The 27,553-nt window shown below is 41.2% G+C and overlaps 4 protein-coding genes across 4 annotated transcripts; 3 read left to right on the forward strand and 1 right to left on the reverse strand.

Moving 5' to 3' along the window:
• Positions 1-204: 204 nt before the first annotated feature.
• Positions 205-3,720, forward strand: f9b (coagulation factor IXb). Its single transcript, XM_026373266.1, has 8 exons — positions 205-519; positions 764-936; positions 1,031-1,055; positions 1,156-1,269; positions 1,367-1,498; positions 2,107-2,528; positions 2,750-2,894; positions 3,012-3,720. Exons 1-8 carry the CDS (start codon positions 282-284, stop codon positions 3,569-3,571), a joined length of 1,809 nt encoding a protein of 602 aa, XP_026229051.1. The 5' UTR covers positions 205-281; the 3' UTR covers positions 3,572-3,720.
• A 1,009-nt stretch (positions 3,721-4,729) lies between these two features.
• Positions 4,730-15,913, reverse strand: LOC113170938 (proto-oncogene DBL). The gene is made up of 26 exons (XM_026373265.1): positions 15,863-15,913; positions 14,104-14,238; positions 13,631-13,747; positions 13,286-13,435; positions 13,087-13,211; positions 12,846-12,960; positions 12,642-12,761; positions 12,362-12,553; positions 12,074-12,265; positions 11,817-11,997; positions 11,559-11,647; positions 11,205-11,305; positions 10,971-11,037; positions 10,603-10,718; positions 10,429-10,498; positions 10,247-10,339; positions 9,964-10,056; positions 9,100-9,225; positions 8,775-8,990; positions 8,601-8,693; positions 8,428-8,506; positions 8,249-8,294; positions 6,903-7,000; positions 6,616-6,728; positions 6,399-6,511; positions 4,730-6,269 (listed from the first exon to the last, which is right to left on the reverse strand). Exons 1-26 carry the CDS (start codon positions 15,911-15,913, stop codon positions 6,188-6,190), a joined length of 2,973 nt encoding a protein of 990 aa, XP_026229050.1. The 3' UTR covers positions 4,730-6,187.
• Positions 15,912-23,982, forward strand: arr3a (arrestin 3a, retinal (X-arrestin)). Its single transcript, XM_026369831.1, has 18 exons — positions 15,912-16,000; positions 20,429-20,460; positions 20,966-21,018; positions 21,136-21,196; positions 21,286-21,330; positions 21,408-21,598; positions 21,759-21,818; positions 21,914-21,990; positions 22,117-22,252; positions 22,353-22,437; positions 22,531-22,603; positions 22,696-22,833; positions 23,024-23,107; positions 23,219-23,242; positions 23,348-23,397; positions 23,512-23,531; positions 23,630-23,661; positions 23,918-23,982. The coding sequence occupies exons 1-16, from the start codon at positions 15,912-15,914 to the stop codon at positions 23,514-23,516; spliced, it is 1,203 nt and encodes a 400-aa protein (XP_026225616.1). The 3' UTR covers positions 23,517-23,531; positions 23,630-23,661; positions 23,918-23,982.
• A 1,384-nt stretch (positions 23,983-25,366) lies between these two features.
• znrd2 (zinc ribbon domain containing 2) lies at positions 25,367-27,319 on the forward strand. The gene is made up of 4 exons (XM_026370089.1): positions 25,367-25,409; positions 25,843-25,991; positions 26,119-26,203; positions 26,354-27,319. The coding sequence occupies exons 1-4, from the start codon at positions 25,394-25,396 to the stop codon at positions 26,785-26,787; spliced, it is 684 nt and encodes a 227-aa protein (XP_026225874.1). The 5' UTR covers positions 25,367-25,393; the 3' UTR covers positions 26,788-27,319.
• The last annotated feature ends 234 nt before the right edge of the window (positions 27,320-27,553 follow it).

The raw sequence follows: 27,553 nt of genomic DNA on the forward strand, positions 1-27,553 counted from the left end.
AAAGCTGCTTATCGGAGAAGACTCATCATGATAAGCAACATGATTAACAGCTGGTAATGTCAACAAACAAACTCACACACACCAGAGACACATGTCCAGAATTGTGGCTCTTTCTCGTACGCAGTCGATATTTGCTGTTGCTCAATATCAGCCTGATACAACTGAATAAAACCATCTGATTTTCAAACTCTGGCACTTTATACCTCTTTTTCCTGACTATATACTTGAAGTCAGTATGGCTTGCTCATTTTTCCCCCTTGTTTTCACTGTCTTTTGCTCACATGCACAGATGTGACCAAACATATACATACTCTACAGCCTCCCAGGTAAGTAAACAGTGGGCTGGTGTACTTTGGAGCGACGGATCAGTTTTTCCGGCAATGAGTTCAGGCTCAGCTGTCAAAAGCAGAACGACATCTGACAACAATAAGATGGCCGGAATTAGTTTACTGGCCCTGATGGCTGGTTTGCTGCTGGAGGTTCATGGACTGGCAGTGGGAATCACGGAGAAGGAAACAGGTAAACAACAGAAAATGGTTTCAGCAGGTAAAAGTTCAGAAACTACAGGGAGAGTTAATGATCAGGCCTGATCTCTGACCTCAATCCTCAAAGTAGCACTCAAAAATCTGTATGTCCTGTAAATTTGCATGTCTTAAAACAGTAACTGGTTATTTTCTCTTGTTGAGAACAGTGTATATCTGTATCTGTTATCAAGTGTACTGCTGTAAAACAATGGCAGAGCTGTTCTCCTGTTGCTTTTTAGGTGCTGTGTTTGTGTCACAGCGGGCGGCGGACACAGTGCTGGGTCGGCAGCGCAGGCACAACAGCGGCCATCTAGAGGAAATGGTTCAAAAGGACAACCTGGAGCGCGAGTGTAGAGAGGAAGTCTGCTCAATGGAGGAGGCCAGGGAGGTTTTTGAGAACGATGAGAAAACTGTAGGTTGCACATAAACACACAAACAATATAAAAGAGCTTAATGTAATGATTGAACTGTGAGATTTTACATTTATGTGTGTGTTTCTCATTTAGATGGAATTCTGGGCCGGCTACAGTGGTAAGACAAGTGAAAAATACTTTGTCACCGTTCCTCAGAATTTAAACACTGTAAGTACATTTAAACCTACTGAATGTGCACATTTTGCACTTGCGTGTAGATGGTGACCAGTGTCAGCCACCCCCCTGCCAGAATGGAGGTGACTGTGAAGATGGAATCAGTTCTTACATTTGCTGGTGCAAACCGAACTTCAGCGGCAAGAACTGTGAGATTGGTGAGTGTGGAGGACTGGGTTTGAAAAGCATAAACAGTAATATAAACTTCTTGGAGGATGTAAAGGATAATTCTCTTTCCTTCCCTCTTGTTTCCAGAGGTTACCAAGCAGTGCTCGGTCAACAATGGTGGATGTTCTCATTTCTGTGTGATGGAGGAGGAGCAGCCTGTGTGTCATTGTGCAGCTGGTTACAAACTCGGGCAAAACAAGAGAAGCTGTGAAGCAACAGGTAAAACTGTAAACACCATAATTCATTTTATATATATTTTAGGAAGTATAGAGAACAAAACACAGTCTATTACACAATGGAAACAAAACACTGGAAGCCGACTGTATAAAAAAGAAAAAACTCCCCCTCGTTTGGTACATTACACCCACGTGAAATGAATACGTATTTTCAGCTTCTTCCTCACTGACACACAATCCAGAAGTTACTGTGGGAGTGATATACAAGCTGTCTCTTAAACGGCAATCAAACAGAGAGCCGGTCTCATCATGTTACTGCTCTCAGCTCTTTTTGGATCCATTAAGAGATCACAGAGTGATTCATAAACTGTGTGGTGTAGTTTATACCTGTCAAATAAAATACATAATTAATAGCTTGAATACTCTGAAGCATTCTGAATATCTAGAGTAAAATTCTAACCTGACACCCCATGTTTCTTGGCTTATGCTTTGTCAAAAGCTGCTGAAATCACAGGAATTGAAATGGGATAAATGTGTCTATAGTGTAAAAAATTGTGGCAGTGGCTGCAGAAAACCTGTAGCAGCTGCAAAAAAACATCTGACACTCTAATATTTAAGGATGTCTTTGTACTGGCTTTGTTTTTCCCACAGGGCCGTTCAGCTGTGGTCATGTGGAACTGTCGTCCGCCTCCAGCACCAGATCCATCCTAGGCCCACGGTCATCAAACCCAACAAGCAACTCTGAAAAAAAAGACAATTCCAGCAACAACCTGCTGGATGTCTTCTACAAAGCCAATGCAACATACATGTATGACGACTACGACTTCACTACGAGCGACTACGAGTCTCCTAACATCTCTGTGGTCCCTGTAGTGGGCATACGCTCACTGAGGTCAGATGCAAACTCCCCTGTAAATCCACCGGAGGCAGGAAATATCACAGAAACACCCACAGACAAGAAGAATCTGCCGCCCTGGGCCTTACCCACAATCCCCACTATAAAGGCACAAAAGAACACTAACCAGAGGATTGTAGGAGGTAACGATGCCACTCCTGGAGAGATACCTTGGCAGGTACTGCTGTGTGGAAACAGAACATGGAGATGCACTGAAGGCAAATGAGTGATACTGACAGATGACATGGTCTAAATTTACTCCCAGCATGAGAGAGGCCTGGTTGTATAAGATTAGAGCTGACAATGGCATCATTAAACAACAGTCAGCAGTTAATAAATAAAATCATAAAGCATTATTCAGTATAGAAATAATATAATAAAGTATTTGTGTGTTTGCAGGTGATCCTGATGGCTAACTCAGACACCCATGGAAAAACTCTACCCTTCTGTGGAGGATCTCTGCTCAGTGAATTATGGGTCATCACTGCTGCTCACTGTCTGGTAGAAGGGGATATTCCTCAAAGAGGTTTCTTCATTAGAGTGGGTAGGAAAACACATTACAATATATACTCTTTTATATACTCTACTGTCGTAATTCCTGTCGGTTGTTTTATTTTGCAGCTGATAAAAGTTTAGTACATAAATGCATCTTTGTGTCTAGGTGAACATGACATAAATGAGGATGAGGGTCCAGAGCGAGACCACGTGGTGGCGGAACAGCATATCCACCACATGTACGATCATAACAAGTCACTATATAACCACGACATTGCGTTGCTGAAGCTTGCCAGTCCAGTAGAACTGTCCAACGAGCGCCGCCCCATCTGCCTGGGACCCAAAGAGTTTACAGAGAGCATACTGAGGGAGTCCCGAAACTCCCTGGTGAGTGGCTGGGGAGCACTGAGGTTTCAGGGCCTCACGGCCACCAAGCTTCAGAAACTGGAAGTCCCCTATGTGGAACGCACAGTGTGTAAACAGAGCAGCCGGGACCACATCACACGCTTTATGTTCTGCGCTGGCTACCATAGTGAACAGAAGGATTCGTGCCAGGGGGACAGTGGAGGCCCACATGCCACTAATTACAAAGGCACTTGGTTTCTGACGGGCGTCGTCAGCTGGGGGGAGGAGTGTGCTAAGGAAGGGAAGTATGGAGTCTACACCCGAATTTCAAAGTACTACCCATGGATCAGTCAGAGAACAGGGAATCAATTAAACAACTGACAAATAGGAATAATTACACAGGTGACGGTCAAGAAAATGATTTTTTTCATGTTCAGCCAGTGAAAAAGTGAAATGTTTTCTTCTAAAAAGTGTTATTCCTCCAATAAAATATTATCAGACTGTCTGAGTATTAATGAACAACTTGTCATAAAACATTTAGTTTCTTCTTCAGAAGCCCTACACAGAAAGGAACAGGTTAGCTGTAGGTGGATCAAAGGTGTGTAGGCTTGTTGAAGCCTTCAAGAACGTATATATATACACGTTATACGTCCATATATTACATGGAAAATAAATCACATCAGTCAGCTCTATTGAAATCAAATAATCCTGTGCTTTTATTTTGGAAAATAATCCTATACAATATGCATTATAATACAAGCTTTCACAATAATTGAAATTGAAAAAAAAAAGTGTGGAATGGGCAAAAGCAACAAGTTTCAGGTTCAGTGGGAAAGACATATTAGAGTCTCACTGATCAAACACACCTTTAATGTGTCACAGTATTTAGCAGCACATGCTTGCAGTTTATTAGGTACACTACCAGTAAAAAGTTAAAAAAACTTAAAAACTTCCATGTTTTCCATGAAAACATGTTTTCAGCTGTGCTAACATAATAGCAAAACGGTTTTCCAACGATCACTTAGGCTTTTAAATTGATGAGCATGTGTCAGAAAACACAACATGTCACTGGAGCGCTGGACTAACGTTTGCTGATCATTAGCCTCTGTAGGTCTGTGTAGATACAGACATTAACATTATCTACGATGGATTTCTGATCAATGTGATGTTACAAAATCTGCTTTTGTTTCAAAAACATTTGACGTTTGTGACCGCAAACCTTTGAACAGTAATTCAGACTAAAATAAATCCTTCATTATGTTCAGTTTTAGAGGTGTTGGCTCATTTTGGAGGTTGCTGCTTTTGAACATTGTACTTGTCAGTATGACACAATACCAGTCAACAGTGTGACACATGTAGAAAGCTGTATTAGAAATGTAGATGATTTTTTAGCAGATGTACTTAATAAACTGCTGCATGTAGATTGAACATAAGGAAATGTCATTATTGAGTTTAAGTGGACACAACTTATTCTGACAGTCTGTCACCCACCATTAAGTGACTCTACTATTCTCACAATGGCTGAGAAATGCTGTCAGACTTTGTTCAGTGTGGGTTTAGGTTCAAATATTCCAGATATGCAGCACATTCTGTAGATATATAATGAACATGTTAACACTTGACTGTCTAAACAAGTGTTGCCATTTACATGACCGTTTACCAAAGCTGTGTTTAACATTTAATTATTTTTACATATACACAAACAGCAACTCTAATAATTACACCGTGTCTGTTTGGCCTTCAGAGATTAACAAACAGCAGCAAAGTGGCAGTGTTGATTTAACCACTTTTACACGTCAAAGTTATTTTTTAATAATAAGAACAGTCAAAACTGGGCAGTTCTAAAACCAGGCAGCTTTACAGAGAGATAAGTTCTGTTCTGATATGGTTTTCTTATCAATTCAGCTCCTTAAATTTAATATCAACAATTCATAATGTAATCCACAATGTAACTGTAATTCTGTAGTTCAGTTCTACACTACGCTAATTAAAGTTACCACTCAAAACTGAGTATAGTTTCCCTGTTGGTGCAAACAGCACAGTATAGGCAGAAAGAATACTGTGGACACATGCAGAGATTTGTCCATGCAGAGCTGCAAACAAGAAAAAGCTGGTAGCAGTAGTAATTGAAGCTGCAGCAAGTTGAGATGAGAGTTACTAGAAATAAAAACACATTATCACAATTAACAGCAGCAAACGTAGAGAATAAAAAGGCTAAATAAGTCACTTTTGAAATATGTGCAAAGCAACCATCGTATTACAACAATCAGAAGTGTGCCTGCTCTGCATTTATCCTGCGTGTTTGCTGCAGTTCTTCTTGAGGAGTGATCAACAGTGATTCATCTGAAACCTTTAACATCGCTGCATCAAAAGACCAGTTTGCACATGAAACAGATTGAACGTCTGGTGATCGAGAGGCAAACTTTAAAGAAGCTTGCTGCTGTTGGACACATAAATGATTTAAATTCATTCAAAACAGTGACAGCAGAAAGTATAGTTAGTTTCCATTAAAATCAAAAGAAGCCACAAGGATTAGCTGGACTGTTTGGCACATGAACAGTGATGATGTTCTACAATATTTCATAAGAAAATAGAAATGATAAACCTGAAGTCCTCAACAAAAGTCCATTCTGTTTGTAGAAATAATTGCCCTTGTTCAACATCTTCAGTCCAGATAATCTACTGAATTAATGCTGGAAAAAATAGATAAAGAAAAAATGGCTCATTTATGTGCTTTGCACAGTCTTCTGAGGTCCACTCTGTAATTTACAACCTTCTGAGGTGAAGAGTGTCACAATAGATTAGAGTAAAGCATGTGGTCAATGTTGTGCTTCAGTATGACGATGAATGTCTGGGCAGAGTCAGATGCCTCCTTTTGGTCCTGAAGCTGGTGTAGTATGTGTGTGTGGAAACATACAGTGTTCAGGGAGAATGAGCCAAACAAGCACAGGAGGAAAATGAATACGGGCGTCATCTCTCCTCTGTTCTGATCGGCTGTCAGCACGTCTCTCCCAGAATCCTGTGGAGGTCTTCAGGCAGAACCCGTCCTTCCTCACCACGACTTACATTCCTCACCATCCTGTAATTTTGTAACATAACAACCACACGGAAAGTTCTCATTTCAACATTTCAACCCCTTCTTTTCCATTTCCAGACTTGTAAGTAGCCTTAATTTAATAACATTCCTGAAACGCTTGGTCTACATTACCATAGTCCTAATGAGTCCTCGTGGAGCAGCTGGATGACGTCACCACAGTTAAAAACGATGTCATCGGTGCTGGCCATGCTGCTTTCTACCATGACTCTGTACCTGCCTGCCACCTGAAACAAACACGGTTGACCCGTGTCCAACTCTTTTACTGCATTACATCCATGGTTATCACACTGGGAAAAAGAAATATCCACTAAATGTAAGGAAATCTCACCAGGGGAGCAGGCTGATCCTCCTCCTCTGAGTCCGATATGTTGGAGAGGTCTGTAGCACCCCAGTCCTCCAGGCCCTCACAAATCGCCACTGAATGAGCAGGAACTGGCCAACCTGCAGATGACAGAGAGCTGAGGATACAGAATGCTGCTACACTTTGATATTTAGCATTGTACTATCACTAACGATGATCTAATGAATTTAATGATCTAAACGTATCTGCTCTGAGTTCATCCAGGGTCCTTAGGACATTTTATGTGTGGTTTGCTTTTTGAATCAGTGACTCACTGCGTTGAGGTGAGTGAACGACAGGGTCGGAGTGGGCGGGGCTCGTGTGTACTGACTCCTCCCTCCTGAACCTGTGGGAGTGGCTTGTCGTCGTGGAGCTGTGTGGAACAGGAAGACACGCTGAGCAGCCTCCCACCGACGCTCCGCCCCACGACACACACATCTCTGATGCACTAAACCGCATCACCGTGGAAACAAGACACGACCACAACAAACAAGACAAACAAACAAACAACAACAACAACCACGGTGTCACAAAACAAGCTCATACCTCATCCACTGTCTGTAAATTAATGTCGCATTCCCTTTAGACAGTCACATATATTTCAGCGTCTGATTTCAGAGGATGTTTGAGTTTATACACAAATTTTAATTATATCAGAAAACGCTGCAATATATGGAAATATTAGTTTAAATACACACACACAGTCCCACAGTGTAGTTTGATCGACTTCAAGTAGCAGATAGGTGGATTTTGACCACAAAAAATTAATAGAATCACAACTAAATAATGGATTAATATTTGTGAGTTTGAGTATATTAACATTTACCCATCTGCTACAAAAAGTACAAATATTTAAATAAATCACAATGCTATGTGACCTAATTTACACAATCATTCAAACAGTGACAGCATTCATAACATCGATCTTCTGTTTGTTAGGAAAAATGAAAAAGCTCCACTATGAGCGTCTGCCTGGATGCACAGTATCTACTTAAAGGATAAAGTCTGTAGTAAACACTAAATGTTAAAGGAACATTCAGTGATTTTAATTGATGTTGTACAATGTTGGTCTATGGCACACAGGGAAAGAAAAGCAATGCAGACCATACTTAACAGATGATGTAGATTAATACCTTTACGTTGAAACCACCAAACCAAAGTCATGACTAAAAACTATTTACGTTATTTTGTGAGTGATTTCTGTTATTACATTTATTGGAACTTCTTCAGCATTGTGCCATCTTCATTTGAGCCAATGTTTATGTTGAGACTGCAAAAATCTGACGAGATGTAGTTTTTAGTTTTCACTTTTTTGTTGTTTCTGCTTGTTCCTTTGTGTTTTGCAGCTTTCTAACTACAAATCTGGCTTGATTATGACATTGGTTATACTGAGTATTCATGCTTACTGTTTTTTGAAATATGAAGTTTAGATAAAGAATCACAGGGACTGTTTGGTGTAAAATCATTTGAGGAACCTCATTCACCTTATTTTCTACAGCTTTAAATCAAATTTCTGAAGTGGTGCTGGATTGTGAGACAAGTGAGTCGATCCATTCTCATCACCACACGAGTGCACAGAGTGATGCAGAAGATAATAGAAAGATCATGCAGAGAGAATCACCTGTCAGACGGGAGGTTGTCTGAAAGTGGAAGAGAAGGAACTTCATCTGAGAAAAGGATAAAAGTTAAGGAAACTGAAATACAAAAACAACAGAGCTGAATCCACGTTAAACAATTTCAGTCAAAGAAAGAAGGAAACATAAAGGTCAGAGCATCTGATTCAGAGCAGCAAAAATAAACCTTGACGTAGTTTCTGTTGGTTGGTGAGAATTTTTCGAATCTCCGTCAGCCATGCAACTTTGACCTCCACTGTGGAAGCCTAAACACACACATAGAGAACACGACACATCGTGTGACACCGGGGTGTGTGAACTGTTAAAGGTGCAGAATAGAACAAATAGAAAATCACTCACCTGAACTATGTATACTACTTCTCTGCCACTGTGCCAGATTTCGAATTTCTTCACATCTCCCTTCACGTTTTCTGTGATTCCCACTGCGCTCATCTACAGAAGGGAGAGAAACATTATTACGTTCTGCTCCAACCTGTCATGGCTACTGATTCGGAGTGTATTGTGTTTTGTTACTCTGAGGCAGGATTTGAAGCTGTAGAACGGCATCCTGTCGTGGTTGTCCTCGTCTCTGCGCTTGCAGAAGAGCAAGGCGTGGTCGTAGAGGAAGAGGTGTCTCTGCATGGGTTTGAACCTGGGCAGTTCCTTCATTCGCACCGCTGCCCTCTTATGGCTGATCCATACGTTGAAGCCCCCTTGCATCACCACCCGGCCTAACTGACCAAGGTCACCCTGCGTCAGATAGACAGACCCAAAAAGTGCTGGCAGCTCCAACTGCACCTCTTTATATGAACACACGATAGTCTAGTCTATCTCACTTAGAGATTTAACTGGCTGGTACCTGATATCCAGTTATGGCTATCTGATGCATGGAGTCGTTGACAGACTTGAGCAGCTCCAGCATGGCGTCCAGAGCCTCCTGGAGTTCACAGCGGTATCTCTCCTCCGTGCAGTGCTTCAACAACTCCTGAACAAGGACAGAGACACAGGTTGACAGGACAGTTGGTCTAATCTAATCTGCCTTGATGTCTTCCTGCATGAATGTCTCTGCGTAAACGATTGCCCGACTGTCTGCAACTCACCAAATTAGTTTTGACTGGCTAAATAGCATCTATCTGTTGACAGTTTGTCTCAGTTTACGTATTTGTCAGCATCTCTGCACGTCCCCTTCGTGTTTCTGGTATACCTGTTCTTGATTGTGTCCACCAAATCGATTACTGTGCAGCCCGACTGACCACATGGCTCATTCTTACTGTTTGATAGCTGTTAAATTAATCATCACAGTGCACGTGAAATACAGAGCAGGCACTGTGAGCTAATATTACAGTCTTTATAAGCAAAACTTCAGTCCACAGTTCAACTCACTTCTCAATCTCACATTTTCTGCTACCAAACTGATAACGATATGCAAAATAAAGCTTGTTTTAAATGTCTTTGCACTTCACTGTGTTTAACATGCATATTAATTTGGTGATAAAGAATCCCATTAAGTGCACCATTTTTGCATGAAGGCAGAAAGCTCTTCTGTTAAGTAAAGTTGCCCTTCCCTGTTTTTATTGTGTTGTTATCATGTTTTCCTGTCAATCAAATACACAAAAACACATGAGAGAAGTGTACTTTCAAATTAATTCAAAGCATTCATGGCAATGTGTGAGGCTCATCTATTCAAGATTCTCTATCACTGACTGGCTCAGGTTTACGAAACCTTGAGTAACAGCTGGTATTTGGCGAGGCGTTGGACTGGTTTCAGGAGGTAAGAATCCAGACCCAGCTTGTGGTCCAGCTTCTTTTGGCACTCCTGCATGGAGAGAGAGACAGAGAGAAAGGAGGAGAGAGATGTGGCTGCCTAGAATGTGCACGGCATAAATGGAAAATTATGATTCTGTTCTGGAAATCTTACATTTGTGCATCAACATTATGCAAATGAATTAAATACTGACGATATGAGACATTAAGTGAATCCTGTTAAATATACATTATCGAACTACCTGAAAGAAGGGCGAGTCCGAGCACTGTCTCCACAGCAAATCAGAGCGAGGCTTGTTTTGACAGTAACGCTCGTACACCTGGAACTTTTCTTTCTGCACACACACACACAATTGTACACTCCTATATTTAATGTCATACAACATCATATTACATCCTCATGTTTCCCTTTATGTTTCCTCACCCGATGCAGGAAACACGCCCCCACCATCTCTGGTGTTTCCAGGCAACCCTGCAGATCTTGGAGGAAGATCCTGAATGGATAATCCAAGAGGAAAATGGATTGGAGTGAGAAAAGGGGGATACAAGGACAACTCTGTGACAGCTTGTGAGCTCAATGTGTGTGTGTGTGGCTTGCCTGCTGTGGAACTGGTAAATCTCTGGCATGTTGCCGAAGAGAACGTCCTCCTGGCTGCGCAGAGCCAAGGGAAGAAGATAAGACATGGACGGGTCCTCCATTTCTGCTCGGTAGCCCTGTTAAGTGGGGAGGAGAGGAGAGGAGAGGAGAGGAGAGGAGAGGAGAGGAGAGGAGAGGAGAGGAGAGGAGAGGAGAGGAGAGGAGAGGAGAGGAGAGGAGAGGAGAGGAGAGGAGAGGAGAGGAGAGGAGAGGAGAGGAGAGGAGAGGCAAAGAAACAAGTGGACAGAAAAACTTGGCACATTTTGACTTTGAAAAATAAACTGTAAATAATCTATGTCTGCCCAAAATACTATGTAAACTAAACTCACCAGAAGGACAGAGAGCAGTTCATCCACATAGATCCTCTCTGTAGCGATCAGTTCCTTCATAATGTGGCTGAAAACAGGAAGAATAAGGGAAAAACAGCTGAATACAAAACAAAAGAGAAGATGAAACATGATGCTTCATACAGCCACAGACTAATGTGCAAACAAAACGTCTGATAAAGGCCACAGGTCAAACTTTATGTCAGGGATCAGGTGAGACAGGTGAAAGTTTCATACCGAGTGACTTGCTCTGGATTGTCTTCTACTTCTGAATCAGTTTCAGGGTAGGGGCCGTACAGACAGCTGCGGTTACCTTGGTAATCATGCATCACCTCGATCTAAAACAACACAGACACGTATGTCAGCTCGGATATGTTTCACATTTCCTGGCACATTTAACCAGTTGCATTATGCTTGTGATGATTTTTTGTTACATTAAAAATAAATTAAGTGAGGAAATAATTCAAACTCATGCATGATAAGTCACAGAAAATCTCCTGTGTTTCTGTAAAACTTTAAATCCAATACAGATGAGGGGGTTTATTGTAGCACAGACAGAAAACACACACACACACACACACACACACACACCTTGCGCTGGCTGTTGTTCTTTCTCGCCGCTCTCTTGCCAGGTAGCAGGTCAAAGGAGAACTTGGAGTTCAGAACATTAAAGTCTACACCTGTAGAGAAAGTCATGTATGTAGATCATGAAATAATCATGAAATATAAGTCTGAATGAAAATGAAATTAGATGATTTTTAAAAGGTATTTCATAATAATGCTTCTGAAAATGTGTAAAACTATGCTGGAAATTCATCCTGTTTGAATTCCACATTTAAGAGTTTGTACCATGTTTTGGGGAAAAGAGGGGCGACTTGCAGCGCTGCATGGTCTGTTCAGGTTCGGGCCTGGGGGCCACCAGCTGGATGGGTCTGACCTGTACGTCCGCCAACTTCCTCAGACTCTGCTCCCTGTTTCTGATCATGGCCTGCATCGAGTTCAGCTTCTCTGTTACCATGGAAATTTGATACTAGAAAGAACAAGAAGGTCTAAGTTGAGGTGGGTTGTGGGTCGTCTGTGCATTTGTACCTGGAGCAGCGAGTTACCTGCAGCTGTGGAGTGAGTATGGCTTCAAACTCCAGGCTCAGTGTGTCCTGGCTGGTTTTTAGGGCAGACGGTGCCCTCTCCTGGTGACAGCTCAAGTACTGCAGCGCCTCCTGAGCTCCCTCTCTGGTTTGAAACTTATCCACCATCTGACTCGCCAGCAGATAGGCTCCATCGTCACACCAGTGAAGGGCCTAAACACACAAAACAATACAAAAAGCTAAAAGACTGTTTTGCACCTCATTCTTTCCAGGTTTTGCACGTGTGTGTGTCCGGTTGTGTCATTCCACCTCTTCAAGGCGCCGCAGCAGGTCTCGTGCTCGAGTGAGCGAGGCCCGCTTGGTGCGTATAGTAGTGGTGAGGACATCACAGAGGTGCCGCAGCTCATTGCAGCGCTGGATGATGAGTGCCAGTGCGTAGTGATGATTGGCAGCCAACTGGTGACCGTGCAGGATCACAACCTGGGCACGAGCCATCTCCTCCTGATCCACAAACACACACACACACAGTGAGATGGTGAACATTTTGCCACTTCAACATACGAGACGAGGGCCTTTAAATGTTTATGACCTGAGCACGTTTGTCCAGTGTGTCGAGGTCTTTCAGTAGCTGTTCTGTTTGGACCACCGTCGTTCCAACACAGGCAATCTCCATCTCCTGGACGGAGAGCTGCTCCAGCATCTCCTCCATCTGCACACACAGAGTTATTCATCACAGCAGCAGTAGCACACAGCACACGGTTAACGAAAGACAGACAGACACCAATCATTGTACCTCCTGAAAACTGATTTCATAGCGCAGCAGCTGGAGGTACTGCTGCAGCTTCAGGTGGTGTTTCTCAAAGAAGCCATCAAACGCCTCCTCCATGTCTCTGAGCTGAGCCAGGAGCCTTCAACACACATGAACACATGACAAACAGGAACATGTTCCTATGTGCCTTGGAAATCTTCTCATCTATCATTTGAACTCTGCTATCCATGCTCATATTTATTTATTGTCTGATACTGTACAGTACCTCTGAACAGTTTCGATATCGATTTGTATTTCCCTCTCCTCCTCTACATCTCTCTTAGAGGCCTTTACAGTTTCCAGGTTGGACAGTAGCAGGCGTCCTTCTTTCAGCACGCTCCGGATGTCGTCCTGAAACAAAAACGTCGGATGAAAAAGAGGGTTTAAAGGCAGAGAGAGCGAGAGAGAGAGGAGTGAGCGACCACCTTCATCTGTCGGTATCGGTGTGTGTGCGAGTGCAGCAGGAACTCGATGGCATTGGCTTCATCTGGAAGTTCTGTGTCGGAGAGCTCTGATCCAAAGCCCTGCAGCAGCTGGGCGATTTCCTTCACTGTCACTGCGAAGCTCTCGATGGACTGCAAACATGCACATAAAATGACACAAGAGGCCGATTTGTGTAAGTAATGCTTTTGATTTCATAGTTATGAAGTTCTTAGTTTGATTTCTTATGTTACTGTCAGGTCCAAACACAACCAGGAAGTGCACATGATGTCTTAACAGAGCTTTAAGCTGTTTTGCAGCATTGACATTAAGGCACGAGGAGCGCGTACCGTGCGGAGGACGATCCAGTCACTTTGGCAATACTCCACTTTAGCAGTAAAGTCTGACGTCAGGTGGTTTTCATCTATGTAGCGTAGAAGGTCACTGACTGATCGCAGCATCACCACCTACAGTAGAAATACAGAAACACACGATATCTGGAATCCAAATGTCTGGTACTGTTTTGTGTTTGACATCTTAACCTTATGGAGCCTGTCTGTTATCAGTGAACATGCTGTAACCTGAATTAAACTGTGTATCGTTTACAGATAAGATAATAAAACAAACATGTCACATAAAACTGAATTATTAAAGAAAAAATGAATGCACAGACAATTAATCTGGATCTATTAACAAATAAATGATCTGTTCCTAATGGACAACGTGGTTTCCCGTTTGTTTGGCATTATGAATTTGACAATACATGGTTACTGTTCATTCCACGCCTCATTTGTACCTTTTCTTTTTTTTAACTCTGACTTACCGGCATCTTTAACAGGAAGTCGTCCTGGCTGAAGCGAAATCCCAGGTCAGTGCTTGAAGATGGACTGGGGGCTGAGCTTAACAAGCTGGAGGGGCGGAGGACCAAGACTAAATGTAGATTCCCTGGAAAAGAGGTCTGAAGAGAAAGAGGTGAATTATTTCATTGTTTAATCGATGTTGTTCTATTATTAGACGCTGTAATGTTGCTGGAGTGATAAGACAAAACTAACAGTTTGTAAAGATCCTCTCCAGACGTAAATTATGATCACTTCAAAAGAGTTTAATCATTCTCACAATGCCCACTGTGAAAAAGGCAATTTTCTGAATTTAGAATATGTTATTTGCATTGGAATGAAGTTAACCAGTTAACCGACATGGCTCAGATGGACGGATACAGAATAAAATGACTTTAGGAACATTATTCATGTGGCAAACGGACGAGTACAGACTGGAGAGACGAGAGGCGTCCGACAGTAAGTCACAAGCACTGACAGCTGAATGTTGGATTCCTCAGAGCTCTACACAGCATCAGCATCTCTCTGTGTCAATCTGTGAAGTCTTTCGGTTTCTACACTTGCTGATCGTCAGCTCCACTGTCTGACTCTGCTCTTTTGTCACTCCTCTCTTCTTCGTTATCCCCTCTGCATCTCACATTTCCTTCCTCGTATTGTACTAGTGAATTGGTTTGAATTCCATTTCTGACTTAGAGAGTAGAGATACACTGTTTTTGTTGAAATGCTGTGTTTCATTTCTGTACCCTCTTGATGGGACACATATAACGATCCAGGATGTCTACAGGGACTTTCACAAGACTGACGACTACTGGCCCCGTCACTAATCAAGCTGATTAATAGCTGTGATGAGTCTTTCCCCGCTTGCTTGCCATGTTTTGCCAATACTTCTCTCCTTTCCTGTCCCCTAAATTACCTATCCTGTCAATGTATTGCACAGATCACACAGCCGGAAGCCCCATCAGCCATGAGGAGAGATATGAACTCTTCAACTCTAATCAGCTGGTAGATCTGAGAGGAAACGGCTGCACTGTTTTCACATCATCCAATACAGTATGATGCACACAGTGTCACCTGGTGAAGCAAATAAAATGATCAGAACCATGGCTACAGGTAATTTTAGCACAGATGGTCTTTTTTGCTGACTCTGCCAAAGGATCCAGTTTGTGTGTTCTGGTGTTGTAATCATCACACAACTTATTTTTAGATCTCTGAAGTGTTCCTCCCATTCAGCTATGATGTCTGATGGAGCCTTTTATACAAAAACAATGGACAGTAGGTGGTAAATATTCCTTCATGTCATCACAACAAGATGTTTGGTGACTGCACACCTGCATTCAACTGCATTAAGTGTGGATTTCTGTGCATCAGGTATTTGGAGACATATTCCCACATCTGTTACCTAAAGCTGCACAAACACGAGCACACTCCACTCTTACAGATTGCAGTTTCAAAGCTGATGCAGCCTCTCGCTGCTCTGCACCTGCAGTTTCAGTCCAAACAAACACACATCACACACCAACACGGATGTCATTGGCCTGTCCTGGTGCCCTACACTGAGCTGCTGCCACAGTCAGACCGGCCCAGACACGGTATCCATCTAATGCAGTTTGCACTTCACTGAGAACACATCCCAACCTCTGTGTCGCAGTCTTTAAGTGTCCTAAGAACAGCTCGTCTGTCTGGGCTCATCTCTCTGCTGCAGCACCCTCACCGCCCCGTTTGAAGCCTCCCACCATCCCAGCTTACCGCGGCCCGGCGCAGACGGGGGAACCCCCGCAGCGGGTTGGACTCGGCCATGGCTGTCAGCGCTTCCCTGTTCTCCCCGGCCCGGCAAGTCTGCAGTGGGACGTGGTGTCGGGAGCGAGCAGCCGCAGCGATGGCACGGTAACCTACACTGCAGTGTCCGGGCGGGCCGAGCGGCGCGCTGAGTGCGCACCTCAGCAGACTCACTCCTGCTCTGGAGCAGGATGATGAGGTGTGCTACCTGACGTCAAAGCCAAAAGAAGTTGGCTGCTGCACAGCAGAGCTGCACAAGATTACAGTATTATCAATAGACAAACTGCAAATGATGATTTAATATTGAATTTAACATATTTATTATACTGTTATAAGCATTTTCTGGCATGAACTACGTGCTATAATTACTCTATTGTAAAACAATCAATACTAATGAATTGTTTTCCGGATAATTTGACTTTATTATTTTAAGACAATTAACAATATGAAACATAATAAAAGGGAAAAGAATGAGTTACTATGAATAATTTACTGGATCCGCTAGATGGCGCTTGAAACCTAGTAGACAGTGAGGCGCCACCTCCGACTCACCTTTTCACCAGGTGAAGCAGTATGAAAGACTTTCCACCCTTGTTGACTGGATTCCTTGTTTATTAGTTTGTGGTATTTTTGATTAAACACAACTTGAAGAATGAGCACAGTGTTTGTTTCTACCATGCAAGATTATAAGATAAGTTAATAATGTAGAAATCACCTAGTTAATATCACTTTAACATATTTTTAATTTATGCAACACATGTGCTTTATTTAAATCTTTAAATAGTGGGCTGTACATGATCTCAAACTGTCTCATTCCAGTTAGTAATATTTTCTTTTTATGTATTTTGGTTTATATTGTCATCATTGTGCTGCTTCAGTCCTGTGGCACTCTTCGTGAGACACATCACCGTTATGTGTTTGACGTTAAAAAGGTTCAGTACATGCACTCAGCTGCTCCTAAATAAAACCTTCTGAGCACATGGGAGTAGTGCCAAGTTGGGCTTTAGTGACCGAATGCTAAATTTAGTTATTGCTGTTGTTAGTTGTTTTAAATCAGATATGTGTCTGCTATGTGTTCATGTGTATGTTCAATGAGAATGTATTAATTTAAATATGTTTTATTATTAGCTATTACATTAATAATATTATTACCACAGGGTTACGCATGTTGCCAAGTTTAAGATTAAGATGTACACATCACACTAACATCTCCAGACAGTGCTGTGAGTGATTGCAAAGACCACCTCCTTGTACACAAACCAGTGTGCACGTCTCTCAGCCCTGTGTTTACTGGGGAAAGCTTCCTCAGAGAGAATCTCGCTGTCACATTGTGTCTAAGTTGACGATCAGAAGGCTGAGTGCCAACGAAGCCACGTTGTTTCCTGGAAGCAAACTGCAGGGCAGATGAAATGGTGATTAGTATGGCGACAATGTGATCTGCTCTAAAAAACACTGAGCCTACTATTTCTGTCTTATTTTCACCCCCCTGGTTACAAATAGATGTGGCGCAAGAAAGGCAAGAAAGTTTATACAATCACGGAAATGTTTGTCTGCTGCATTAAATAACCGTTCCCTGCGTGAAGCTTTAATTTTCCATTGCACCAGTCGGAGGTTAATTCAAACAGTCTGCGCAATAATAAAGCTGCTCAAGCCTTCACATAACACGTACACAGTATATTTTGATTTGGGCCAACTAACACCTGGGTTAAGCCAAACTGTAACCCTTGCCTTGTGGGGCATCTTGGTGGCCTAAAGGCCACTCTGCTGACCAGCAAGGACCTTCGTTGGTCAGTTAAATCCAAAGGTCACGTCTCTGTGGTACTAACATCTTTTACAGTCGACTATTAAAGTCAAATATTCTAATAATAATAATATTTCCAACAGTCTCGTTAAACTGGCTTTTAAAATTAGGCAACATCTTCTGTGTCTATGTGCTTGTTTCAGCACCACATCACCTACATTACCTATTATCTAAACCATCTTGGTATATTTTATTGTATTTAAATTCAAATTCTACAGATCAGCTCTTTCAACAGAAGCTTGTTACAATAGACCTGTCCAAGGATTTGTGGGGTTTCAAAGGTCAAAAGGGAATCGTTCAGGTGAGTCCACCTAATCTCTGGCTTACTCCGACGTTTTTGTCAATGCTCCCATCATCTGAGCCATAAGGGGACTGGGAACCTTTAATCTTCTGAGGTCAAACTGGAATCCTGAGAATCTCCACACTACTCCACCAGGACCTAAAAGTATTATCCACCCTGTACTTATACACATTTTACTTGATTGGTGTTGGCTTTAAACACATGCTTCCTTCATTGAATGGTGGGAGAAGTGTTTGCTGGTGTCTGTGAACAAGTGCTGAACAAATTTAAGCAGTTATGAAACAATAAAGTTGTTATTTAACACAGATCTCAGACTAATTGGACCAATAATATCAGTCCAGTCCAAAATCTTCCACCTTTTCCTTTTGATGAAGTCATTTAATGAGTTTTCAGTGAGTGTTTAAAGCACTTGTCACAAAGTGACAAGTGGAAATTGTCACAAAAACTGTTTCTACACATTCACCAAGACTTGTATCATCAATGAGGGTTAGATAAGCAGCCTGTTTCATAAACAGCCATGATACCACCCTACCTATACCTCATAATTGAGGTAATGTCTCTCACGATTTTTGTGTCATCAGCTGTTGTTGTTTCCTCAGCACACCAGTGGTTTCTTTCTTTTAACTTTTTCCCATTTAACTGTAAAATGTCTCTGATGATTTTTCTCATATCCATGATGGCTTCCTTTTCCCTCATGGACAGTACCTGGAGTTTTATATTAATTTATCATTTCATAATAAATGCACAACAACTGTGTTCACAAGTAAAACACAAGACTAAAAGTAATAATTCAGTGTTATTTATTATTTGGCCAGTCAATCTTACAGGACACACACGTCTGATATAAAAAGTGTAATATTCTATGTTGAAGACTTGATTGCTTGGTTTGTGCAGGTGCAGAGAGGGATTATCAGCCTACTACTATCACAGCCATGTGGTGACTTCGTGGCTGTATGTCTGTCCCGGCGATTTAGCTGGCAGGTATTTTTAAACCCGTTGTAGTCCAAAAAACCTCTCCACTGATTGATTAACTGGATTATAAAACAAGCAGAGACAGCAATAGTGAACCAGTTAAGCTTGAATGGTACACACAGAGAAACTGCAGGTATAAAAGGGAGGAAGCAACCGGTGCACACTGCGCTCTCAACTTCCCTGAGACACCGAACCAAGATCTACCAAGACAACTGAGAAGAGGTAAGATCTGAATGTGCAGATGGATGGATGATAGATGGATGGTGACTGAACTGGAGGCTCTTGCTTAACTTTTCCTCCTTGCTTTTTGAATAGAATTTGAAAGACTGCATACTGTTGTGATGGGTCGGTGATGTTTCACCTTTAAAATGAATTAAAGTAGGTCTGGTGGTAGTCATCCTAAATACATTACTCTGTAGAGTATTCTACAGGCTATTGATATGGTAAATGGGCTCTAAATGGATATTAACATCAATTTCTACATAGTCTACTATAGTCAGCATAAGTTAATATTATATTTAACATTTAATGCTAATGTTGTATTACTCAATTATCAGAACAAAGTGAAGTGCAAGAATTAGAGAAAGTTATAAGTCATAACTAATAAATGAAAGTTTAAATTGGAAATTTCATAACAATCAGGCAATTTTAAATGCTGAAACGCACTCGCTGCACGTTTAGCAGTGATGCATTAAGTAGAAATGAATAAAACACTGAGCATGTCTGTATTCACACACTCAGAAAATCTGTTTTTAATAAGTAGACATGGATTTTTTCTTTTATTTTGCAGTTAGTGCCCCAGCGTTTATAAGATTTAGTAAAAGTTTGTTTGCAGTTACGTCCATACAAAGATGTATTTGTGTACAGGATTCAGCTTGAAAACTGTAGTTTAATCTCTCAGGTTTAATATTTTTTAAGGTAAATATTGTGCTGTGAGCTCATAAATAAACAAGACTAAACTGTTTCAGAATATCAGACGAAGCCTGACAGTAAATGAAGAAATTAGCAATTACAACTTTTGAGACTCCAGTTGATTTAGAAATCTTTAATTAACAACAATTAAACAAACGCTTGCAGGTCTCTTGACCTTTCTGTTATAATCAGCACTGCAGAGTTACAGGAGATTATCCTTAGCACCATCTCTTTACCTGTCCGAGAATAGTCCAGGGGTTTTGGCACTGCTGTTATCGTGCTGTTACGAACACACTGTGACATAAGCGTGTGTGCTAGGTGAATCTGGCTTTAGCAGTTTGGTGTGATGTCTGTGTCTTTTGGTTGGGGACAATTAGCTGATGGTGTAATCTTATTGCAAAGGATTAACCTGTGCCCCCACAACAAAGCACCACTCTGGCGTCCCGAGAGCTCACAGTTGGTGAACGATCAGTGTCTTAATCTCAACATCTGACTGGTGCTGTGACCTCTGAGTTGCTTCAAGTTTCTAATTTTGTTTTTCTTTCAACAGAACCCCTCTAGAGATCTTTCAGAAATGGCAAAGTGAGTGGCGTTTTCTCTTTTGACTGTTTTATTTCTGTCAAAGTCTCCAAGCTGTTATTCACGCTGCAACTGTCCAAATGTTGAAATGTGAAATACAACAACAAGTTTATACTAAAACTGTATTAGCAGACTTTGACCCTGGTCAGCTTTTAAAAATGACGAAGTGTTTATTTAAGGTTTGTAAAAGCTTAATCAGTGCATGCGAAAGTTCAGATGTGTTCTTCAAGCAGAAGACAGGTAATGTGCTATTTGGGATCACACTGGTAAGCAGCTATTTTTGAATCCTTCACCTGGCCCAGCCTTTCAATCTGGGTAAGATGAGGTAAAGCTGCTCCAAGCTATTCCTAACAGGATAAAAAGGAACAGGGGATTACTCGCCCTTCTGCTGCTGGCAAATAAATCTACTTTACCTTCAGAGTCAAAAAATAATGATTATTTTCTCTGGTTAATCCAGATAAACTATCATTTTATGAGTAATTTTTTATCTTATTACTCCTGCTAAAAGAAACAACTTCCTTTTTACACAGGGTTTTCAAGAAGACCAGTGGAAACGGAGGAGTAAGTCTGCATTTGTTGATTTGTATTTAGTTTTCTATATTTATCTTCTTTTATAGAAGGTACGTGAAACTGTTAACATGGTTTGAAACACAGAGCGGTTTTGTTTCTGTCTCCTAGCTGACTCTCTTCCTTGGAAAGAGAGAACACGTGGACCACATTGGCAAAGTGGACCAAGTTGGTACGTTATTCACAGTGTGTGTGTGTGTGTGCAGCTCTATTGTCATAACAACAAATTGAAGATCATCTTTAACAACATCCCCTTTACAGATGGTGTTGTGAAGCTGGACACAACAGATTTTGGAGACAGAAAAGGTAAAACTTTCACCGTCGCACCCTAAAAATACAAAACCTTGATGCAAGATGCAATAACAACTGTTTTGTGTTGGCAGTGTTTGTGCAGCTGGTATGTGCCTTCCGTTACGGCAGCGAGGACCTGGATGTAATAGGTCTGTGCTTCAGGAAGGACATCTGGATCCAGCAGTACCAGATCTACCCTGAGAGCCACAAGCCCACTCTGACCGCCATGCATGAAACCCTGCTGAAGAAGGCTGGGGACAACGCTTATCCTTTCAGTTTTGAAGTATGTGTGCTGTTACATGTGGAAAGATAATATAAAAATAAACTTCTTTCCATATCTTCACACCCATTTATTAGTTTGAATGCATGTTCCAAAATATGTTCCATTAGTGCATGAAAAAATAAAAAACAACTCTAATGTTACATATATTATTCTTCTGTAGATTCCCACCAACCTGCCATGCTCAGTCTCTCTGCAGCCTGGACCTGATGACAAGGGGAAGGTAAGTCTCCTATTAATGATCTTCATGATAAAATAGATTGTGTCCCATAATTATAGTGTGTGGTCAGTACGTTGCTCATTATTTGTGTTTTTCAGGCTTGTGGTGTTGACTTTGAGGTCAAAACTTACCTTGCCATGGAAAAGAACAACCCAGATGAGAAGATTGATAAGAAGTGTGTACACCTGTCACTTCACTCTAATCTTTCAACCTGTCTTTTATTTTCCTGCTTGACAAACATTTCCTCACTCCATCTTTTATTCTTCTTCCACTTCTTTCGTACTCTGTCCCATGCTGACAGGGATACTGCTCGCCTTATCATTCGTAAAATCCAGTACGCCCCCGCCGAGGTGGGCGCCGGGCCCAAGGCGGAAATCTGCAAAAGCTTCATGATGTCCGACAAACCTGTTCATCTAGAGGCTTCAATGGAAAAAGATGTATGGTTACAAAACTCTACAGTAATATGTCTCAAAATACAGATTGACGATGTCTCCATTCCCCCTCCTTTAACTGGTTGTTTTGTGGTTTTGACCACAGCTCTACTTCCATGGTGAATCCATCCCAATAAAAATCAAAATCAACAACGAGAGCAACAAAACAGTCAAGAAAATCAAAATCACCGGTGGGTGCTTATGTTAATAGAAATCTTTTATTATATCTATTGTCCATTGTGTCTCACTTTCTCTTTCTTTCTACTTTATTCTTCCTCTCACAGTGGACCAAACCACCGACATCGTCCTCTATTCAGCAGACAAATACACCAAGACTGTCCTTTGCAAAGAGTTTGGGTATGTAGACAGAAAACCGTACCACAAGCAAATTAGAAGCACACACTTTGGTGTATGTTATTTGTAATTGATTTGTGTTTTGCCATCCTTAGAGAAACAGTGGAGGCGAGTAGCACCTACGAGAACACCCTGAACATCATACCCTTGCTCAATGAAAACAAAGAGAAACGAGGTCTGGCACTGGATGGAAGACTGAAGGAAGAGGACACTAACTTAGCCTCCACCACTATGTACGTGCACAAACCCAGCAGACAGGACTCCAGTAGGATTTACATGCAATTTGTTTGATTACCTTGGAAACTCTGGACAACAAGGTTGTTTGCATGTTTGCAAGAGTGACATTTGTCTTATTATCCTAGTACACAGGTCTAAATTAAAGGTTCCAGTGCATCTAATGTTTGTGTTTTGTCTTCTCCTCAGGCTTAAAAAGAGTGTAGAAAAGGAGATTTTGGGAATCCTGGTTTCTTACAACATCAAAATTAACCTCATGGTTGCCGGAGGAGGGTAAGTGTCTGTTCCTGTTTCTGCGTTTTCAGTTCAAGAAAACCTGATCAAAGGTTAAACAGATAGAACGAACTAAAACAACTCTTTCATGTCCCTCTTGTCTTCATGTAGTCTGCTGGGCGGCCTTACAGCCAGGTAAGAGCATCTGTTAATTATTAGGTCACGGCGCACACAGCCAATCAGCAGAGAGTCACAGTTATCTGTAGACAATTCTGATTGGCTGGTTTGTCTTCTCTGCAGTGATGTCTCAGTTGAACTGCCATTGCTGCTCATGCACCCCAAGCCTGAAGGTATGTTACTGCACCCAGTTCACCTCACAGTTTATAAGACGGCTTCACCGATGAATTTACTCTCATCCCTCTTTTTTCTTCCTCTCATGTGAATCTACTTCTCAAACTGAGCAGAGTAAAGACGGTGCACCAGTGTAAGTCCCAAACCACTTAGAAAGCATATTGTTTTGATTTATTATGCAGGTTAGCAGGTAACAAGTTCACTAATTAAATTCTGCTCTTCTGTTTGCAGTGTCTTGAAAGAAAACACCCCCAGATGAGAAGGTGAGGTTCATACACAGCAGAGTTCAACGTGTGCACAAGTGTCTTTTAGTGAAAACACAACTCTTCTGATATTTTAAGTGGACATGTTCCAGTTGTAGTGATTAATTTAATTAGTACAATTTTGAGTATTTCCATTGTATTCTACTTCATAAGCTAATATACAAACAAGTATCAATGCAGAAACAGATTATAGTTGTATTTGTTTTGTCCACACACTCATATAAACTTCAGGTCGTGTTAACTTCTCTTCAAACAGGATGTTATCGTGGAGGTTGAGAAGAAACCCACAAAAAGACAGGAAGACAGTGAGGGGAAGTGGCACAAAACAAAGAACAACAAGGATGTGATGTGTGTAATAAAATCAAATAACACACACAGTATGTGTGTACAGACGTTACATCGCGCCACTCACAAAGTTTTTAGCTGTTGTTCTGTTGTGCGATTAGCTGTTAGCTGTAGAGCGAGTATTAGGATCCGACACTTAGAGACCAAAGACCTGTGTAAAAACACGCACATACACATCCAAAATAAAAATCTCTTCAGAGTAAGAACGGGGGAAATCAAGTGGAAGTCTATAAAAGTCACTGTGCTCTGGATTAAATCATCCAAGGCACATTCTGTTATTTTGAATGACATTTTCTTTTCTTTCTGTGAAATGTGCAAGTTTGTGTTTTTGACCAAGTCAAATAACCCAAAATACAATAAAACTATTAAAAAAATGTTAGTGTTGTGGAGTTTTTATCTGTGTCATCCTACAGTGTTTCTTCCATTAGTTGTTTCCAACTCTTTCACTGTGCTGAGAAAAACACTTTTAGTAGAATACCAGCGTCAACAATGCCTTAATTAAATCTCAAACTATAACTGATTAATTGTGTAATATTTTATGATGATGGTGCAATTTGTAATTACATTTTACACTAAATTAGGATACAAAAAGGGAAGTCTAGTAATAAAAATGGTGTAAGACCTTTAATACATGACTATACATGATGTACAGAACACACTAATTTACTCACATTCATACTTCTTTCATGTTTTTTCACTATACATATACACTACTGTGCAAAAGTCTTAGGCACCTTGTGCTTTGTTATTTTATGAACTGTGACCAGTATTTATTCCTCTTTTTTATTTTTTAAACTTAGAAATACAAAAAGCGGTTTCTTAGTTTCTCTCCTTCCACAAAAAAATATTTCTGGTCAAGTGTCTTCAGGCTGAAGAAGGACCAACTTGGCATCCACATGAAGCTGCCAGATGCTGAACTTCTGATCTCTCAAAGACTCTCTTAGAAACTTCTCATTAGATCTTCCACTTCTGTTTTTGTCCTTGACTTTTCCAGATTCCTCTACAGCAATCTATAAATTCAATATTTAATATTTGTCACTTTAGCCAACATAAGCTGTTTATTCTGATATTTTTGAATTGGCTTCAGTACATTGACAGATTCTATAGATCACATAGTGTAGCAATAGCATTTTTTATCAGAGGATCTCAAAACCCTTCCCAAACACTTTAGCCATTGAGATTTGGATTCTATTTTAATAAACTAGCCTGAGTGCATTGTTCCAAAACAAAACAGTTTTGTAATTTTAACTTTCTAAAGAGGAAAAGTGGCTCTGTAGAGGTTCAGGTCTTCACCGGCAGGGGGCAACAGAAACTCTGCTGAAAACTTTTCCAACGAAGAAGACGAGGCGTTGACGTCATTACGTACAACGTGTTTCACTGGAGCAACATGGCTTTGAATGGAGGTTTGTGAACTTCTGATATTACAATCAAGCTAATTTATCTATTGATTTACTTTGTCTATAAAGCACCCCTTCGGCGCACGTATGTGCAGTGATTCTCGAGTGTGTTATTTTGTTTTTACTAATTCTAGTCGTCGCTATTGTAGAAATATTCGTAGATTAGCCCGGTGGATTTGCTAGCTAGCTTGTCATCGTTACTTGCGGACCAGGGCGGCTATGCTAATCATTTCTAAAAACAGTACAACTATAACCAAATACTTCTGTTATAAGTGCAAACGCTATGTACAGTTTAATGAGTAAAACCCAATTATAAAGCGTTAATAAATAGTAACGTTAGTCCCATAACGAGGACATCTTTGATTGTGTAACCTTAGTACAGTGTTTGTGTTGGTCCAGTTGAGGCTAAATTAAATCTGCACTTTGTTTCTGATCCCAGATGAGGACTTTGAGTGGGAACCTCCCACAGAGGCAGAGATGAAGGTGATCCAGGCTCGCAGGGAACGACAAGACAAAATCAGCAAGCTGATGGGAGACTACCTCCTCAAAGGATACAAGATGTTGGGAGAGTGCTGCGATATGTGTGGCGTGAGTGGAAGGATTATTTTTATTGTTGTTATTGGTTTGTGAAAGTAGTAGTGACTTAATGATGTAAGCTAGAAAGAGTGGTGTGGTATTTGGTGCTTGTTGGACTAGGTTTGTTATGTGTTTCCAGACGATTCTTCTCCAGGACAAACAGCAGAAGAATTACTGTGTTTCATGTCAGGAGCTGGACTCTGATATTGACAAGGACAACCCCGGTAAACGCAACTCAACACACTCAGTAATGTACAGTTACTAAGTGAACAAGCTATGTATTAAGTTAAGTTCTGTTCTCCTGAACAGACTATGAGTTGTTGCTGTGCCCTTTGTTTTGCTCATGTTTCTATGCTCCTCCTTTCTTCTCCCAGCTCTAAATGCACAAGCAGCATTGTCCCAGGTGAGGGAAAGACAGCTTGCAGCCCAGTCTCCTGCACCGTCCCAGACAGAACTAAACGGAGCTCCTAGTACCAGTCAGGCAAGTGTGTCAGTTCCTCAGCCCAGACCGGAGCACTGCGAGGGGGCTGCTGCAGGAGGCAGAGCTCTCCTTCTTCCACCTCCTGTCCCATCTCCTGCACCAGCTCCCTCCACCACAGCCCTTGCACCCACTCGTCCCCCAGTTTCTCCACCGAGCACAACCCTCCGACCTGTGTTGCAAGAAGCTGAGGAAGCTATTCTAACCAAACTTCGCTGGGCCACTACCCAGCTACAGTGTTCAGCCTCCCTGGAAGCAAGTGTCCAGCTTTGCAATCTCATCACCAGCTGTGCCAACTCGCTGCGCAGCCTCAAGGAGCTCAGCCAGTAGCCACTGTGAACTGGTTAAAATCATGGAGATTTGGGAGTGTTGTTTCTTCTTGCCTCTGTCTTGGAATACTGACTCTGCTTAGCAGCATCTCACTTTGACAGAATCCTTAAATAGAGCCGGTTTCAAAGTTGTTCAGGAACTCCACTTGAAAAGGGATTTTCAGAAGTGAAGTACATGTTACTCTTATAACATAGCTATAAGGTTGGCAGAAATATCATGTTACTTGGTTTCTTAATGTGTTCATTTAACTGTTTTCGGTCCATTTATAAGTTATGATATTATAAAAACTGAAAGGTTGGTTAATTTTAAACCATCTGGTCTTAGTCTATATTCTACTGAAAACAGTAATGCTAACTTATATTCATAGTTCCTTAGCTCTGGTTAATCCAGAAAAGCCCCAGTACAGACATCTAGTAATTTAACATATTTTTCTGATTGGTTGTCAGATTGTAAATTCAAAATAAAATGATTATTCCAGGACACACATGCTTATAGTTGTGTCTGCACATCACAGTTACAGTTGCTGACACAACATAGAACAACAAGATAAACAATAACTAAATGATAAAGCCTGTTGGTATGTTGTTAAACACACCAGTCATCTAATCCTGACACATTTTTATATTTTTGCTGCTCAATATGATTCTCAGACACATTTCTGGTGGTGAGAAAATTGTCATAGATTGTTGGCAGTTTGGAGGTTTTTATTGTAAATATTTTTGATGCATGAAGGTGATGATGGTCAGGTTGTTTAGTGACACTCACA

The sequence above is a fragment of the Anabas testudineus genome, chromosome 14, assembly GCF_900324465.2.
Source record: "Anabas testudineus chromosome 14, fAnaTes1.2, whole genome shotgun sequence".
In the NCBI taxonomy this organism is placed as follows: domain Eukaryota; kingdom Metazoa; phylum Chordata; class Actinopteri; order Anabantiformes; family Anabantidae; genus Anabas; species Anabas testudineus.